Here is a 13,576-nt window from a genome sequence, read left to right as displayed (position 1 = left end):
CTCTTTCACCTAAAGGAACTCAGCCCAGGCCTTTTCTGGGGGCAGCACCTGATTCATTCTCCTACCCCAGTAACCTCCTTACCTCGGGGCCCACCTGAAGTCAGGAAACATTGCCTTTGTGCCTATCCCAGTCTCCAGCACATGGACTTTAGAGGTTATGAGTATGGATTTTAGAATTTCTAGCAATTTCAATTCTGGGTTGCATCCCTCAAAACTGAAAGCAAGGTCTTGATAAACCACATGTACACTCATGTAATAGCAGTATTATTCATGATAACCAAGAGAGGACACAGCCCAAGTGTCCATCTACAGATGAGTGGATAAACAGCGTGCGATATATGCATACAATGGAGTATTATTCGGCTTTAAGAAAGAAGGAATTCTGATACCTGCTACAATAGGGATGAACCTTAAAGACATCATGCTAAGTGAAAGAAACCAGACACAAAAGAACAAATATTGTATGACTCATGGGGTCGCAAAGAGTCGGACACGACTTAGCAGCTGAACAACAACGAGCAGTCAAATTCACAGAGACACAAAAGTCGCATGGAGGTTGCCAGGGGCTGCGGGGAGAGGAGAACTGGGGAGGTAGAAAAACTGAGGTCCAGAGGTGAGAGGTTCAAAAGTCAAAGAGCAATTGGATTAGCGCCGGGAGCAGCCCCTAGACTCCTGCACCTTGTGGGCTCCCGGTCCTTGCCGCGCCCACCCCTTCCAGCCCCTGCCCCCGAGCACACCTTACCCAGGCCGGCCCCTCTGTTCTGGAGAACCTAGGGGTGGCCTGTGGCTGGGCGATCTAGCAGCTTCTCTGCTCGCGCCCCTGCAGGAACCGCCCCTTGCCAGCATTATGCGGGCTGCACCGTTCGATCACCTGCAGTTTCTGCGTTATGACCGCTGGGTGTCGCCACACAGCAAAAAAACACAGACCGCCGCCTCCCAGAATTCCTCCCCAAGGTTTTCGTGGGCTTGACGCTGGTATCCTCAGCGATTCAAGAGCTCTCCGAGACACAGCCCTAAGGGACAATAACCTTTCACTGTCCCATTTGCCTCGCATCCACTGCGAAAAGGAAAATCTAGTCCCAGCCTCCCTCCAGGCTGCCTCCCCCAGCTGAGCCCCTCCCTTGCACCCTGTGCTCTGGACACAGGGACCGGGCAGTCCCGCCTTTGCCTGGCTAGGATTTCCACGTGGAGTGCCCTCCCTCGTCTCTGCCTGGTGCAGGCCTACTGCTTACTAGACACTGTGCAAAGGGTATTTAAGATTCACCAGCAACCCTGCAACATCGATGCCGAGTTCCTTCCATACAGGTGCAGAAAGGGGCTCGCATAGCCCCTTTAAACTGGGGTCGCATAGCTAACGAGTGGCAGAAGCACTTTTAAAAAATATTTATTTATTTAGCTGTGCCAGGTCTTAGTTGCAGCACGCGGGATCTTTAGTCTCTGCATGTGGAATCTAGTTCCCTGACCAGGGCTGGAACCCAGACCCCCTATGTTGGGAGTGCAGATTCTTAGCCACTGGACCACCAGGTCCCTGACCTGAATTTTGAGCTCAGTCCTCTCAGGGTCCTGATGTGAATTTTTGTTGGCTACATCATGCCGGCATGACTGAGACTGCTGTAGACTTGGGCTCCCAGAGGGCAGTGCCCTGGGGAATTTGTGTTCTTAACCCTAGAACCCAGTCTTTTGCCAAGACCTTTCCACAACTCGTAGATGGCACCTACCACCTCGGTGCCACTTACAGCCCCACAGGGAGGTACCCTTATCACCCCCACTTTCCAGAAGGGGAAACCGAGGCACAAGTAACATGGTGGTGGATTGGTTGCTAAGTCATATCAGACTTTTGCAATTCCATGGACTGTAGCCCACCAGGCTCCTCTGTCCATGGGATTTCCTAGCAAGAATACTGGAGTGGGTTGCCATTCCCTTCTCCAGGGGATCTTCCCAAACCAAGGATTGAACCTGAGTATCCTGCATTGCAGGTAGATTACCACTGAGCCCCCAGGCAAGCCTTCACACCAAGTCTTCTGGTTATTAAGTGTCAGAGCCAGGGCTCTGCCATCTGGCTTCAGAGTCTGGACCCTTGCTTGTAACCCTTTCCCTGAGAACCCTTGGAGGAGAGCCTCCCCGCTCTCTGTCCTAAGGGATTCCCCACCTGTTCTTCCCTGTCTTGTTTCTCGTGCGGCGCTCAGGGGAGCCTCTGTCGTTAGACAGGGAGCTCCTGGCTGAAGGGCCGGGCTGTGGACATTCACTTCTGTTTCTGCGGCTCTTCCTTTTTCTTCCTTTTTGTCTGTCCCGTGCCCATGCTCCCTGCTGGCCCATCAAGGAAGTCCCTGTCCCTGCAACTTCTGATCCCCAAACAGACTTGTCCCTCTGGAGGGCAGGTGCTTGTTACACCTCTGCTGGGTCCTGGTCACCTCTGGGTCCAGGGCCTGTCTGTGGAGGTCAAGTAGAGACACAGTCCCTTCCTCAGCAGGTCATTTACTCTGGGTGAATGCAGCAAGGGCATCTCCTGGGCAAGGGCAGCCGCCCTTCCCATGGCCCCGCTTCATTCACGTCCCACTGTCCCCTAAGAGCAGGGGTACCCTGGAACCAACTCATACAGCTCCTGAGAGCCAAAGGGGAAACTTCCAGGAAATGTGCCAGCTGATTGTTGAATGCAGCTATTGTTAAAAACTTGATGATATAAACTTATAATCTACTAAATTATATTAAAAATGAAGCAGATAAATACTTCAAAGTCATCACCTTCTCATTGCATGCTTACATTTTTCTGTCGTTCATGTTCTTGTGGTTACTTCTGTCTACTGCATCTGGATGCTGGAAATATGATACAGTATATAGTGGTGGGCTACTGACTCCGTCTACCCAGTCCTCTTCTTGGTAACATTGCATTCGTAATTTGAGAGTGACCTGTGATGAGAGTGTTTAGATCATGAAAGTGTTAGCTGCTCAGTCGTGTCCGACTCTTTGCAACCCCATGGACTGTAGCCTGCAAGGCTCCTCTGTCCATGGGATTTTTCCAGGCAAGAATACCGGAGTAGGTTGCCATTTCCTTCTCCACAGAAATTGATAAATGCTACAAATCAGGACACTTCTTCCCAACCCCAACTGCTTAGTCCCCCTTCCCCAGAGATCCAACTGTTAAACATTCACAAGCCTTATGTCAGTATGAGGTAAATGGACCCTCACAGAAGGAGCGTGGACTTTAAAATTTTTTTGAATTATTTTTTGTTTATTTATGGCAGTACTGGGTCTTCATTGCTGCGTGCAGGCTTTCTGTAGTTGGAACCAGCGGGGCCTACTCTTGGTTGCAGGGCACAGGCTTCTCATTGCGGTGGCTTCTCACTTAAGCTTCTGTAGTTGCAGTGTTGCTCCATGGTATGTGGGATGTTCCTGGACCAGGGATCAAACCTGTGTCCCCTGCATTGCCAGGCAGATTCTTATCCACTGCACCACTAGGGAAGTCCTTGGCTTATGCCTTTTTAATTTAGGTGCCCTTTTAATTCAGGTGAGGCCTGGGCCTCATCTTTCCCATCACAAAATAAAACTGAGAAGAGCTTTTAAAAACTGAGTCTCAACTACCTGCTAGGTACTGAATCCACACTCTCATCAAATCTTCCAACAGCCCTAGAAGCGGGGCTAGTGACACCCTCGGTGAAGATGAGGAAATGGGGGTGTTAAGAGGATAAATAACTCATCGAAGGCGACAGGCCAGGTTTGAACCACACTCTTCACTGCTGTGGTTTATTGGCTCTGTAATAATAGTACCCAGTTTGAGGGTGGTTTGGGGGATTATACAAGGTAATGTGTGTAAAGGAGCTTGGTACAGATTTGGCTCTAGCAGAACATAGTAAACATTAATTTACCCAGAGGCTTAAGAGTGGGATCTGGACTCACCCACGTTTGAAACTCAACTCTGCTATTTTCTGATTGTGAGATCTCTGGCCAGTCAAGTCACTTTGCTTGCCTAAGCCTCATTTTCCCTGTGTGAAAAGAAGGATAATAATAGCTACCTGGAAGAGCTACTCAGAAGCCTGGAGATAAAAGATGTAAAGTGCCTGGTGAGAAGTGGGTACTCAATAAATGCGAGTGATTGTTCAGGATTATCTTTTATGTTGTGTCACTCGGACGTCAATTCTGCTCAGCTCAGGCGAGGGACACCACAATAGGGGCTGGAGCCTCAGAGGCAGGACCTTGCCTGGGCAGCTCCTGGCCTCCTCTCTTAGCCAGGTCAGCCCTCCAGTGGGCCCTGGCTTTAGAAGGGTTTGAGAGGCCAGGGGACGCTGTTGCTAGGCACCTGTTGCTAGGCAACATACTGTTTCTCCTGGCCTGGCCACCTCCCTGAGGGCTCAGGCTTCTCTGGAGCGGCTCCTGCCTCCTGCAGCCTCTTGCCCGACCTCAGAGCCCCTGCGGAGGGCAGGTAAGGGTGGAGCCAACTGTGGCTGGGCCCCAAGAGAGCCTGAGAGAGCCAAGCCAACTTCTAGTGGGAGGTGGGCAAGGATGGGGGAGTCCAGGGGAGAGACATGGAGCCTGGGGCTGAGAGTGAGCTTCGGAGCTGGGGTGGCCAAGAATTCCCAGGGAGGGCAGTAGTCTGGCCATTCAGTCCCCAGAAGAGGGCGTGTGGGGGTTCACATAGGACTGGGGAGTCCTGGCTCTGCCACCTATTGTGAGCTAAGCCTTCATCACTCAGAACCTCAGTTTCCCAGCTGTAAAATGGGGGAGGGGTTGATGATAAGGTGTGGGGAAAGCGAGATGAGACACAGGCTGCTACGTATTGACGATCACTAGTCCTTTCTCCAGTTGAGGGTGTTGGTGGAAAGGCACAGACCTGGGAGGAAGGCCGTTGTGAAGGCTTCCATCACCCCCTCTGTGGTCCCCACAACCTGGGCCTGGGGCAGGCTGGGCTGCCAGACCTACAGGGCTCCGTGTGCTTCCTTCCTAGGCCCCCCGGGGGCCCTGCCCCACAGCACCATGATGGGAAAACTCCCCCTGGGGGTTGTCTCCCCTTATGTGAAGATGAGTTCGGGGGGCTGCACAGACCCTCTGAAATTCTACGCCACCAGCTACTGTACAGCCTACGGTGAGGGCTCCTTTGTGTAGGAGCCACCCCTGGCACATGGGGCAGGATGGGGACTGCCTTTTAGACCTTGGGGGGTGGGGGTGAAGTATGCTGGCCCTGCCTGGGAAGCCCCGGTCACTGTTCTCCCACCCTGCTGACCCTCAGTCCTGTCTGCCTGCTTCCCGTCTGGCAGGTCGGGAGGATTTCAAGCCCCGCGTGGGCAGTCACAGAGGCACAGGCTACAAATCAAATTACCGGCCTGTGGTCTCCTATCAACCGCATCTCAATGCCCTGGATAACACGGCCACGGGGTACAGTCTGTCCAACCCCTCCTCACCCCCTGCCTTCCCAGGCCTTAGCCCTCAGGGCCATCGGACCTCATCAGACCAACTCCAGCCTCTGCGCCTGGGGTCTGGGGTCCTGGGGGACTCAGGGACTGGTCCTCAGCCTGGGACCCAAAGGCAAGAAGACTCCTGAGGCAGCTGTGGGAGGTTGGAGGGAGGTGGACGACCCGCAGGGGACAAAGACAGGTGGCGCCGGTATTAATAGCTCCTGCCCCACCCTCAGGGAGCAAGGCTGCAACAATTTCCAGACCGTGACCAGTCAGAGTTACCGCCCCCTGGAGGTGCCCGATGGCACACACCCACTGCCCTGGAACTTGCACCAGACCAACTCTGGCTACTCTAGGGAGAAAGCCAGTGCGGTCACCCCCATCAAGGAGGTCAGTGCTGGGCCAGGGCCAGGGGAGACGGGGAGCCCGAGTCTGGGGTGGAGGAAGCGCTAGAGGGTGGCCTGAGTGGGGATACCTCCAGAGGGTGCGGCTGCACTGCCAAGAGTTGGTCAAGGCTGAGATGACTGGACATGTAGGAGCCACTGTAGGCTGGGGTCCACTCACCTGCATCACTTTGACTGCACCCTACGCCCCATCACGTCCCCTTCCATTTCCATCTCCACTCCCGTCACCATCATCACCACCCCCGAGTCCTATTTCCTCCCCACCTCAACCTCAACACCGTCCCACGATCCCCCCGTCCCATCCACATCTCCATGGCCACATCACCATCCCCACTTTTGCACAGGCATCCCCATCTTTTTCACTTCTGTAATTGTATGACCGTCTTCCTTATTATGAAACCCTCCCTGGGGTTTCAGACCGTAAAGAATCTGTTTGCTAATGCAGGGGACCCGGGTTCAATCCCTGGGTCAGGAGGACCCCCTGCAGAAGGGAATGGCAACCCACTCCAGTATTCTTGCCTGGAGAATCCCATGGACAGAGGAACCTGGTGGGCTATATAGTCCATGGCGTCTCAAAGAGTCAGACATGACTTAACAAGTAACACTTCCTTATTATCATCACCACCACCAGGATGGATGCTGTCATTCATTCATGCAAGCATACATTCTAAACACCTCTCTTATTATTTTTATTTATTAAGTTTTGGGCCAAGCTGTGTGGCATGTGGGATCTTAGTTCCCCAACCAGGGATTGAACCCATGCCCCCTGCATTGGGAGCACAGAGTTGTAACCACTGGACCATGAGGGAAGTCCCACCTCTTCTATTTTTGAAGGTGATATGTGCTGGAGGGAAAAATGTAACAAGGAAGGGGCAAGGAGTGAAGAAGTGAAAGTTTCCCCTGCAAGTCAGGAGGGTCAGAAAAGAGCTTGCTATGGTGACATTAGACAAAAACTTGAGGGAGGTCAATGTTCCTCTGGATGCAGCTAAGTGAGGGAAGAGCAGGCAGTCCAGACAGCAAGTGCAAAGGCCCTGAGGCGGGAGCATCTGACAGGAGGAGGGATGGCAGGAAGGAAGGAGACTGGAGCAGAGTGAGGAGCCGGGTCCTTGTGGGCTGCTGTCAGGATGTGGGATCCTACCTGGGGTATGGTGGGGATACTGCAGGGCTCTGAGCAGAGGAGGGTCCTGGCCCAGCTTCACTGTAGAAGGACCCTCGGGCTGCTGTGCAGATCCTCTGCAGGGGTCAAGGGCAGAATCAGAGTTTGGAAGTGATTGCCATCCCCTCAACAGGATGGAAATTGACTGCTCCCTCCTCCCAGGTCAGGAAGGTCCATTTTGACACCCAGGACTATGGGCCCCAGGCCATCACGGGGCTGGAGCCCAAGGATGCGCCCCTGCTCCACCAGCAGCAGAACAAGGGATCGCTGAAGTGGGAGAACGAGGGACATGTGAGTGCCTGGCTCTGATGAGGGCCCTGTGTGGGCAGAGGGGCCAGAACCCACCTCCTCCTTCCTCCCTGGGACAGGCTCTGAGCTGGCTCACCCATGGAGCTGGCTCAGTGCAGGCTCAGGGCCCACACAAAGACAGGGGTGAGCCAAGGATTTGATATTCGGTGTTTCTAAGACAGCATCAAAGTGGTCCCCCTTATGTGTATCTTTGGGTTTAATCCCCAAGCTCCCGTCTCTCCTGACCCCCTCCAGGGGCCCAGTGCTCTGTGAGCACCCACTTCCTCCCTTCAGTCTCTCTTCTCTCTTTGGGTCACCCCTGGCTCTGGCTCTCAGGGGCTCCAGGCCTGGAGTCCAGTGTGGGATGTGACTTAGTAGGTCTTTTTTGGGGCTGTGGTGGGTCTTCTTTGCTGCACGCAGTGAGTGGGGGCTACTCTTGCTGGCAGCACACAGGCCTCTCACTCTGGTGGCTTATCTCACTACGGAGCACAGGCTCTAGGCACGCAGGCTTCAGCAGCTGCGGCGCGTGGGATCAGTAGTTGTGGCTCTCGGGCTCAGTTGCTCTGTGGCATATGGGATCCTCCCGGACCAGGGATCGAACCAGTGTCCCCCTGCATTGCAAGGCAGATTCTTAGCCACTGGACCACCAGAGAACCCTGGATGTGACTTAGTTTCAGTCGTCACAGAGGAGCTGTGCTCTCATGCTGGAATTTTGGGTGCTGTGACCCTGGATGAAAGAAAGATTTGTGTGGGGGCAGGGAGTAGGGGGAAAGTGTTGCCGGCCCTCCTGTCTCAAAGAGCCATGCAGGTCTACTCAGAGCCCAGAGAACTGAAGAGCCAGCACCACCCCCACCGCCTGCAGGCCCTGGCCCACCTTGTGTGCCCCATTGCTCCATTCTCTCTGTTCCAGGGCCCCCGCTTTATGACTTCCGAGTATAATTCCAAGTATCTCAAGGAGCCGTCACATCAGCCGGGTAGGCAGATGCAAGTTGGAGCTCTAGCTACCATCCCACCACACATCCCTACCCCCGACCCTTGGGGAGGGAATCCCTGGGGACCCCAGAGCTGGCACAACACTAAAGGAGGTATCAGCAGAAGACAAGAAGGACACACAGGCTGCTTGGGGAAACTATCCTCCCCGGCCTGACCTCTGTGCTTTAGGCCTGCCGATCTCCAAAGGACAACTCACTTGCCTAGGATGGCTGCTTGAAGCCTGCCCTTCCTTGTGCTCTCCTCATCTGCTCTCTGCCCTGGACTCTGGAGCCCCCACCAGTACCCATGATCCTGGTGGCTCAGGCCTCCAGATCCTTGGAGCTGCCTCCCTCCCCACCTACTGGGACCCTGAGCCACTGGCAGCCATATGGGTGGGACCAGCTGGTCCCAGGCCAGCAAGGGGGGGCTGTCTTTTGCAGATCTCTTGCAGAAGAATTCAATTGGTGCCAAGGAGGAGACTGGCTTCACCGAAGAGTCCAACAAGAACCCCATCGTCTTCCAGCCGCCCTCCCAGGCCCTTCCTGGGGACCCAGTAAGTCAGGCTGGGACCCACTAGACTCAAGGTGATTGCAGCCCTCCAGTCTGGGGGAATTCTAGCTTTAAATATGTATATGCTGCAGATGCCTTTGTCTAAACACAAGATGAAAAAACTTGGGCAAAAATCACCACTTTGGTCAGCTCCCCATTTGACGGATGAGAAGACTGAGGTTCAAAGAAGAAAAGCAGTGTAGCCAAGGTCACTTGGAGTTTAGACAAGACCCATGGCCTGCTGGTTCCCATTCAGCACCATGCTCCTTCCCTTCTTCCAAACTCTCCCGTTTGGTGCTGAGCTGTCCTCTGTACCTAGGATAGAGGAGCTGCTGCCTCTGCTGGCTTGATGCTCCCCTGTGGCCTCTTTCCAGGTCCTCCTCCCTGGTCGGAGTGTCACCAAGTCGGACTTTCTCCCCATTTCCCACCCTCATGTAAGCTGAGCCAGGGTTGGAGCCAGGGCGGGGGTGGGGGGCAGGGATGTCTATGCTGCAGCCTGGGGTCCTCTGGTGGGGCGGTGGGGGCTGTGCCGGAAGCTGTACCAGGGGCTTCCTTGCTGCCTTAGGGGGATGAGTTCTTGCCAGTGCTGGCCAGAGGCTCCGAGCGGGAGACGGGCTTCAGCCGAGTGAATGAGAGGACCCTGAATCCCAGAGTGAGTGGCCTCAGGGGGCTCCCTCAAAGCGGGGAGCAACTCAGAAGGGAAGGGACAGGGAGGTTTCTTGGACCCGGTGGCATTTGATCCAGGCAGGATGGGAAGAATCAGGATCTTTGGAGATGCGGAGGAAGGACCCCTGGGTGGAGAGGCAAAGGCCTAGGGGCTGGAAAGTGAGGAGCATGTTCAAAGCAGTGACTTGGGTGTTGAAGGAGGAGGGACACCGTCGTGGGGCTGGGGCTGCTGGGGCTCTCTGCCTGTCCTCCATCCATCCTGCTGCCTTGCCTTGGCCACCCAGCCACCCTTCCTGTGGCTCTGTCCCTTCCAGGTGCCCCCTCCCTGCCCAGAACCCAGCAGCATGAACCATTGGCAATTCCAGTCTCCCCAGAGGATGCAACAGACAAATGTTGCCCTGCTTGGCCGGGAGACCGTGGGCAACAAGGTGAGGTCTGCGGTACCACCCCCCAGCCCCAAATCCCCACTCCCCTCCTGACCTGACAAGTCCCCTCTCTGACCTTCTGGTGCAGGAGCCCTCAGGGTTCAGCCTTAACAACCCCAGCTATGTCCAGAGCCCCTATGACCCTGACATGGATAATCGCTACCTGACCACCTACAACCAAGGGTGAGCCCCCTTCCCTATTACTTATATCTGGGTTTGTGAAGCTGGTACCCAGTTCACAGACAGGGAGACTGAGGCTGGACAAGTAATGAGTTTACAATAATTAGTGAGGACCCAACACTTGATGAATGTGGTTCCCCCCAGAAGCAGATCCCTAGCCGAGGAGTTGGGTGTGAGCCCTTTACTGAGGATGTCAGGGAGGGAGTAAGCATGATGGGGAAGGGCCGGTGGCCAACAGTAGTGTGTTATTAAACCAGATATCCCATGGGAAGACTCTAGAAACCAGTGCAAAACATACAATTCAGAATGATCCGGGCCAAGAAGTAAGAGAGCTGGGGTATTTATACCCCACCTCTGCCAGTCCTTGGTTAACAACTGTCCCCAGGGGTGATGTTAAATCCCAGGTACCTCCTTGCCCAGGCAAAGTGGGCTTCAACAACCCAAGGGGCAGCCTTCCCAAAGATGCTGTGCAGGCCATGGGTGGGCAGGTAAGGAATAATGGGTACTACGGGGTCCACGTGGTGCAACAGAGCATCTGCTAAGACAACACTAAGTCCATGGCAGGAGGGCTCCACGTACCCTCAGAAGGTAAGCTCTGTGTTGTGTGAGCCCTGGGCAAGATGAGTGTCCTGGGCATCAAGGAGGGCTTCCAGGAGGAAGCGGCCTTAGAGCCATGGTGGGGGCTGCCCAGGCCAGCACTGGGTGGGGAGGGCATCACACAAACAAGTGGGAGCAAGGAGATTGATTCTTAGGAAAATCCTGCCCTCACGGCATCTGTCATCTGTGTGTCAGCATGCGTCATCTGCGTCTACACTGCCCTCCCCCAGCTCCTCCATCTCCCAGGGAGCTCTCCCCATCCACCCTGGATCCTTGGAGCTAAACGCCCCCTCTTTTGGATGGAAACCCTGAGGCTCAGAGGGCAGAAGCAGTGCCTGAGCCCGATAGCAGATCATGATGTGCGTGGCTGCTGCAGTTCCCACGGAGGGCAAGGAGGAGGGGCAGAGCCTCCCTCAGGACACTGGGGACAGCTGTGTCCCTGCCCCTCCCCAGGCTCCTACAGACCCCTCAGCCCCCCACCTTCTCCTTCTCCACCCACCTGTCCGACTTCCTGAGCTCCCACCAGCATCAGCACGCTGCTTCTTCCTCCTGCGCCCAGAACCCCGGGGGTTGTGATTACTGATTTTTTTTTCATTTATCTCTCTGTACCCCTTCTTTGTAAACTCAAGGGCTGGGCCCACATATTACTCATCTTGGCACCTTCAGAACCCAGCCTAGGCTAGCTCAGTGGAAACTGGCAAAATGGAAGAGATGTCCAATGCTGAGAGGGGAATGGATGAGATGGAGTTCCCAGCCCCCATCCTCTCCCACCCCTGAGATATTCACAGGCCAGGAAGGCATCTCCTTTATATATACATATGTATATATATGTATGTATTTACTTGACTGCTGGGTCTTACTCATTGCAGCATGCGGTATCAAACCCAGGTCCCCTGCATTGGGAGCGTGGAGTCTCAGCCACTGGACCACCGGGAAGTCTCAGGGAGGCATCTCTTTCATACAGTGGTGAAAAATCTGCCTGCCACTGTAGGAGATGCAAGATATGTGGGTTTGATCCCTGGGTTGAGAAGATCCCCTGGAGAAGGAAATGGCAACGCGCTCCAGTATTCTTGCCTGGGAAATCCCATGGACTGAGGAGCCTGGTGGGCTACAGTCCGTGGGGTCGCAAAGTATTGGACACAACTAAGCGATTGAAGTGCACACAAACACACGTAGACACACTCACATATTATATATTATATATACTTGACTGCTCCGGGTCTTATTAGCTGCGGCATGGGGGATCGAACCTGGGTCCCCTACATTTGGAGCGTGGAGTCTTAGCCACTGGACCATCAGGGAAGTCTCAGTGAGGCATCTCTCAAAAGTCTTTTCCACCCCTGAGTATGTCTCAGTATCCGGGGCACCACAGAGGAGGGGCATGCAGCTCAGGGCAGGATTCCAGGGTAAGAGGGGAGTGAGGGGCCAGGGCCTTCAGGAGGGCCTGGCAGAGCAGGTGGCGTGGGCAAAGGCAACGAGGCGGGAGGACCACGGCAGGGCGAGCTCCTTTGGAGCCGAGATTCCTGCTGGAGCAGAGCGCAGAGGCAGCCCAGGTGGACAGAGGCTAACGTACGGCAACCTGCCCTTCTTTCCGCATGGTAGATACTTCGAGAACATCCCCAAGGGCCTGGACCGCGAGGGCTGGACTCGAGGTGGCCTGCAGCCCCAGAAGCCAGGAGGCTATGCCCTCAACCAGCCGGTCACCCGCCTGGAGGCCACCCCCACCCCCACGGAGAGCCTGAGGCGCCTGCACCCTCACGTGGGCAGGTAGCGCAGCCCCGCTGCATCCTTTGCTGTGTCCCGCGGCCTGTCCCCGGCCTTGCCTGCCTCCTGCGTCTGTCTGTCCGTCTGAGATGCACCTTTCCCCCCACTGCTTTATCCGTTGCCTCTGCTGCCCATCTCACCCCAGCGACCCCTCCTCTGCACCGCTGCTCCCCTGCCCTCTCCTTGTTCCCGGGAGCTCAGCTGGCTCCGACATGCTCCCTGCCTGGCTAATTGGGGTGGGGTGGGGTGGGGTGGGGTGTCGGGGGGGACAGAGCTGAATGACTGTGGTTCTGTCTCCTCACTCTGACTTCTTTTTGCTCAATTCAATTCCTCAGAAATCACATTTATACCAACAATGGCCTGGAGTTGGCAGGCAAAGACTGGTTGTGGTTTGGCAGTGTGGGCTGAGCCCCGCAGAGAGGGGAAGGCAGAGGGGAGGAGGCCTGGGCTCCCTGCCCCCTCCCCTCTCTCACCTGCACCCGCTTCTTCCCTGCAGAACCCTGATCTCTGTGGACCCCTTCTACCGAACTGCGCCTCCCAGCGGCCACGTGAGCCGCTTCACTGCGCCCAACTGAGCCTGAGGCCTGGGTAAGGGGCTGGGGACCCCCACTCCGTGCCGGGGTGGTCACTGTGGGGCAGCCCCCCAGCCTAAGTCCTGAGTCAGGCCAGCCCTGCCCGGGGACCCCAGCCCCAGAATAGGAGGTGGGAGGTCAGGGGCATCGAAGGAGAGAGGGGAGTAGTGCACGGACCACCCAGAGCCCTTCATGCCTCTTCTCTGTTCACACAGGTTTGCTGACCTCAGGGGACAGAGCCGGCTACTGTCCCTATTCCCACATCCCCCCGGGGGCTCCCCAGCTACTTTCCTAATGAAATAAAATCAGTGAAGCCAAATAATGTGTCTGCAGTGTCAGAGGGGTCTGGGAAAGGAAGGGTGAGGCTGGGGAGGGGGTGCACGACTGGAGTCAAATGTGGAGTCAGGGAGGCCTGGTTGGACTCACCATCATGATCTGGGTAAGGCACTTCGCTCTTCAGACTCAGTGTCCTCTCCTGGGAATGGGTCACCTCGGGCCTGTGCTGAGTGTTCTGTCCAGTGTGGGCGGGAGGAAGCCCCCAGGGTGGGGGGCGGGCAGGCCAGAGCAGAAGGTGGGTCTATAGCATGGGGAGGGGGATCAGAGCAGGTCTGCTGGG

General features: G+C 55.5%; 1 protein-coding gene across 1 annotated transcript; it reads left to right on the top strand.

Annotated features, from left to right (window-relative positions):
- The first annotated feature begins 4,298 nt into the window (after positions 1-4,298).
- SAXO4 (stabilizer of axonemal microtubules 4) lies at positions 4,299-13,279 on the top strand. The gene is made up of 14 exons (XM_005909874.3): positions 4,299-4,417; positions 4,940-5,077; positions 5,250-5,367; positions 5,624-5,777; positions 7,110-7,238; positions 8,146-8,209; positions 8,648-8,760; positions 9,131-9,190; positions 9,322-9,408; positions 9,737-9,850; positions 9,936-10,030; positions 12,227-12,391; positions 12,885-12,976; positions 13,176-13,279. Exons 2-13 carry the CDS (start codon positions 4,969-4,971, stop codon positions 12,961-12,963), a joined length of 1,287 nt encoding a protein of 428 aa, XP_005909936.2. The 5' UTR covers positions 4,299-4,417; positions 4,940-4,968; the 3' UTR covers positions 12,964-12,976; positions 13,176-13,279.
- Positions 13,280-13,576: the final 297 nt, after the last annotated feature.

The sequence above is a fragment of the Bos mutus genome, chromosome 22 (assembly GCF_027580195.1).
Source record: "Bos mutus isolate GX-2022 chromosome 22, NWIPB_WYAK_1.1, whole genome shotgun sequence".
NCBI lineage: Eukaryota > Metazoa > Chordata > Mammalia > Artiodactyla > Bovidae > Bos > Bos mutus.
The sequence above is the reverse complement of the archived record's forward strand: the minus strand, read 5'-3'. Positions and strand labels throughout refer to the sequence as shown.

Bases quoted from the DNA above. Each gene is read 5' to 3' on its own strand.
- SAXO4 (XM_005909874.3), top strand. From the start codon at position 4,969: ATGATGGGAAAACTCCCCCTGGGGGTTGTCTCCCCTTATGTGAAGATG. The intron at 5,368-5,623 runs GTACAGTCTGTC...CCCCACCCTCAG, and splicing joins CTGGATAACACGGCCACGGG to GGAGCAAGGCTGCAACAATT. The intron at 9,191-9,321 runs GTAAGCTGAGCC...TTGCTGCCTTAG, and splicing joins TCCCCATTTCCCACCCTCAT to GGGGATGAGTTCTTGCCAGT.